The sequence below is a fragment of the Echinops telfairi genome, unplaced genomic scaffold (genome assembly GCF_000313985.2).
Source record: "Echinops telfairi isolate 266 unplaced genomic scaffold, ASM31398v2 ScPeMD7_12;HRSCAF=54, whole genome shotgun sequence".
Taxonomy (NCBI): Eukaryota; Metazoa; Chordata; class Mammalia; order Afrosoricida; family Tenrecidae; genus Echinops; species Echinops telfairi.
This window is the reverse complement of record NW_022103909.1, coordinates 74,748-79,232: the sequence shown is the minus strand read 5'-3', so window position 1 is coordinate 79,232 and position 4,485 is coordinate 74,748. Positions and strand designations below refer to the sequence as shown.

Sequence of the window (4,485 nt, the reverse complement as noted above, 5' to 3'; positions counted from 1 at the left end):
GTCCAGATCTCTCTGGAAATGTTTCTCTCTCTCAATCTCAGTCTCAATCTCTTTCCCAGTCACCTTGCTGTCTTCCCAAGTGCGGCCTGCTCTTCAACAGCCAACTCTTTACACTACAGAGCCCGGCGGGTGGACCCTCCAGGTCTCGGGTGCCCCCACCAGCAGTGGCCTGGCCAGGAGGAAGAAGTACAGAGTGGGAGGGGAGGGGACCTTGAGAAGGGGAAGCCTGGCCTGGGCTGTCAGCATTACAGGCTTAGCCCAAAGAGGGCAGGCTTCTAGGGGGACAAGTAGGGATCTGCACAGCATGTGGGCGATTTGCCAGCCCTGAAGGGCGGGGAAGAGTATAGTACCTACATGGCTGGAGGAAACGATGCTTCTGGAACACCCTCTCTACCGCCCCAGATTATTTATGGTGCAAGAGCCACCTTCTTTGTGGGCTGTTTCCATTCTCCCCAGAACCAAAGGGGAGAGTCTCCTGGCCCCACACGTCTCTGAACGCCTAACATGAGGTGTGTTTTTTTTCTTTTGACACCCTCCTAATTCAACAGTTTCACCTCTTGATCACAGGATCACCTGAATGGCTTCCAGATTCTTCTACTTCTCAGTCTGGCCTCACCCACCCCTCTACTGCATGCTGAGCGCAGAGCAGCCTCAAACTTCACCAGATCAGCCCTGGGCCACCCGCAGCAAGGTGTTCTCTGCTGGGTGACTGACTCAGGAGGAAACGTCAACCTCCAACCCACTGGACTTTCTAGATCCCCAATTTTAGACCTCCTATAACTTCCCCCTCCTATTTGAACAGGAGGCCCCATGTTTGTAAACATTGCCATTTGTGTTATATCCAAACCTCACTCCTCACCACCTTCTCCATTAAACCCTGTCTCTTCCTCTCGCACTGACGGGCCAGGTTTCTGTATCACCCACCCACCCTCTCAAGTGTCCTCCTGTGTCCACTTGCCCTCATCCTCCCCCCACCATCACACCCCACACACACCAAATCCCTGAGACTCACACAGAGAAGCCATCTCCTTGGGGAGGTCAGGCTGGCCCAGGCCCCGGAAGCTAGGGCTCAGCATCTCGAAGGGTGGAGACCCTCTGAGTGCCCCTGGGAAGGCAAAGGGGAAGCCAGCCCCTGGGTAGCCAGATCCAGGTCCCAGGGCACTGGCTGCAAAGAGTCGCTCCTTATTGGTGGCCATGGCAGCGGCTGCGGAGGCAGTGTGCGTGGCAGGGTCCCCTGGGGTCTGATCTTCAGCCACAGGCACAGCCCATGCCCACTGCCCCAGTCTGGGAAGCTCCGTGCCCAGCCTGCCTCGCCTGCCCACTGGGTCTCCAAGTGTCCTAGGAAGAAAGAGGACAAGAGAAAGGGAGTGAGAGAAGAGTCACCTGCCGTCCGGAGCCCCAGGGCATACTCCTCATGGACTCCTTCGCCCTCAGTCCTGCTGGTTTGTTCTGCTCTGGCTCAGGGCTGGGAGCGCAGGGCGGAGGGGGACACAGGCAGGGGGCATGCCCGCTCAGAGGAATGCTCCAGATGACCCCCAGGGACGTGCCAACAAACCGAGCCCCCAATGTGAATAATGGTCTGAGGATTCCTAGGCTGAGAAAACCCAAAACCAAACTCACTGCCATCAAGTCGGTGCCAACTCCCAGCGACCCCGTAGCACAAAGTAGAACTGCCCCATCAGGTTTCCAAAGCTGTACATGCTTCACGGAAACAGACCACCTCGTCTTTCTCCTGCGGGGCTGCTGGGGGCTCTGAACTGGTGACCTTTCAGTGGGCAGCTGAGCACTCTAGCCCCTGTACCACCAACATGCTGACCCCTTCTTAAGCAAAGGGGCCCTGGTGTCCTAGTGGGTGATGCAACCGGCTGCCAACCCCAAGTCTGCAGTTACAGGCTCAGAAACACAAAGGAGTGGTTCTCCGGTCACTACAAGCAGTGAGCTTCCTCCTCCCCAACAAAGGAGCCCTGGTAGCGGTGTGGTGAAAGGGCTCGGTAGCTAGCCTTAAAGGCAGTAGTTCAAACCCCCCAACTGCTCTGCAGGAGGAAGATGAGGCTGTCTGCTCCCATAAAGATTTATAGTCTGCAAGCTCAGGAGTACTTACAGGGTCCCTGTGTGTCAGACAGACTTGGATGGCAGTGGGCTTGGTTAGTGTGCCAGGCAGCGGGCTGGGTATTTTATTGAATCTGCAGGTAGCTCCTGTGAAGTATGAATTATGATTCCAAGTCTGCAGGCCAGGGAACGGAAGTGAAATGACTGTATTTCTCCGCTACCTTGGAGAAATAGAAGGGGGCTTCAAACATTTGTGGGAACATTCCATTAGCCTTTTATTCCCTTTTTCCACAAACTTTTTGAACCCCATCATATAGATCTAGGTAAAGTTCTCCCTCTGCTACTAACTGAAAGGTCGGCAGTTCGAACCCACGCAGTGGCTTTCTGGGAAAAAGAGCTGTTCCCATACAAATAACAGCCTGGAAATCTTGTTCTAGTCTGTCATATGGAGTTTCTATGAGTCACTGGGCATGAATTCACTTGTCAACACCTAAAAACAATCATACATACAGATATATACATACATACGTACATAATGCACACATGCATGAAAAGGCTTCAGAACGTCTGTGGGGAAAATGCATGATCTTTTTCTTAATGACACTGTAAATCAGTGTGTGTGTGTGTGTGTGTGTGTGTGTGTGTGTGTGAATCAGGACTTTCTACACCAAATACAATCAAAATGAAACGAAAGGAAATCAAATGCGGAGGCTGTCCTGTTGCTATTCAATATAAGAGGCACCTAACAGAGGATTCAGCTGTTTTTAAAAAGTTGATTTTTATGTGTGTGTGTGTGTGTGTGTGTGTGTGTGTGTGTGAATCAAAACTTTCTTGACCCAATACAATCAAAATGAAAGAAAGCCCTAAGGCTGCTACACTGGTGTTCAATGTCCACTCTGTCAGAATTCCATGCGTCTCTGTGGTAACTTTGGGACCACCCCCCTGCCCCTCTGGAAAAGAGCACAATGTAATATCATAGGGGCACAGGGTCTACAGCCAGACTTTAGGAATGGATATCGCACTTGGCTAGCTATGAGGACTTGAATGATCAAAACTGAAAAATCAAAACAAAGCAAAAACCTCCCTGGCCTCACGGTTCTGTTTCACTTCATGGCGACCCCATAGGACAAGGTAGAACTGCCCCGCCCGGAGGCTGTGCATCCTTAAGGGAGCAGAAAGCGTTGCCTTTCTCCGGCAGAGTGGCGCTGGTGGGTGAGAACTGCCATAAGCCACTGTGGTACGGGAGCTCCTTGGGGGAACTTGGATGTGCTACTGAAATTCTCCATGCCTCAGTTTCCTCTCATGTAAGACGGGAATAGTCATGGGCCCAGACCACAAGGTTGTTGTTACGATTAAATAATCGCATAGCCGTCACGTGCTTAGACTGATGTAGGGCACAAGCCAAGTGGTATAGAAACCAGTTGTCATGGAGCTGACACTCACCCACAACCACCTCGTGGACAACTGTGCCACCCGGGTTTTTTCATTGGCTAAGTTTGGGGGGCAGGCCACCGCCAAGCCTTTCTGAGACACATCTGGGTGTATGCTAACCTCCTGCCTTCCTGTTGGCCCCATTGAGGGGCTCCCCAGACACAATATAATTGTCTCATATTATCTTTCTTTGTACCTTCTCTTTCTTCATTATCTTTTAATTAGCATTTCTTCCTTTCTCCCTTTCTCAATACTTCCAGTTTCCCCTCCCAAGTCTTCTCTATCTCCAATTATTGCTCACTCCCAAACTTCTCTTCAACACCTGTGCTTCAGATAAGAATGGAACCCACACATGTACCCCGTGCAAGGCCAGATAGCTCCTCTCTTTGACTTAGTTGCCCCATCTCTTTTTCCATTTCTGGGCTCGCTGCATCACCTTCCCTTACCCCAAATGTGGCCCATCGCCCCAGATGAGACTTTCAACTTGAGCCCAGGAGAGTCAGTGGGGGGTGGGTTGTAGGAAGTGTGGGGGGATAGGTCGCTCCTCTCCTGATGCTCTGACAAAGACTGGCTTTCCCATGGGGCTTCAGAACCACCCACCTGTTTCAGGAGTTAGTGGGCTGGGAAGGGAGAGCCAACCATGCCTGGGCACCTCCTGTACCGGCCACACTCACACAGAGCTGCCAGGAAGAAAGGGCGAAAAGGGAAACAGCAAAGCTCAGGCCCTGCCCTAGGCTGGCTCCCAGGCAGATGAATGTTTCTGCCTGTCCTTTCCCCAGTAGTGCTCTGTCTTGTCTTTGTACCTCTCTGGGTTTTTGCTTTGTCTTCCCTGGCCCTGGCCCTTGGCCTATCACCCCATACGGTTAAACTGCTAGGGAAGCTACTGAAATTCAGCGCCTCCACCACCCCTCACTCAGCCCCAAAGCATGAGGCTTGACTGGTCCCTCACCAGGCACCACCCATATCCCAGCACCTTCAGACACTTTAGCCCAGTGTCCCCTTGGG

General features: G+C 52.2%; 1 protein-coding gene across 2 annotated transcripts in view; it reads right to left on the bottom strand.

The window, feature by feature from the left end:
* RARG (retinoic acid receptor gamma) overlaps positions 1-4,485 on the bottom strand; it is a 37,082-nt gene that overhangs the window by 15,779 nt on the left and 16,818 nt on the right. Inside the window, exons 1-2 of one of the 2 annotated variants that reach the window (XM_004711340.2) lie at positions 2,102-2,141; positions 1,013-1,338 (exon numbers count right to left, since the gene is read on the bottom strand). In XM_004711340.2, coding sequence (XP_004711397.1) covers positions 1,013-1,196 — 184 coding nt within the window. In that variant the 5' untranslated portion in view covers positions 1,197-1,338; positions 2,102-2,141. Of the gene's footprint in view, positions 1-1,012; positions 1,339-2,101; positions 2,142-4,485 lie in introns of those variants that run through there. The other variant, XM_045287342.1, reaches the window with a different exon arrangement.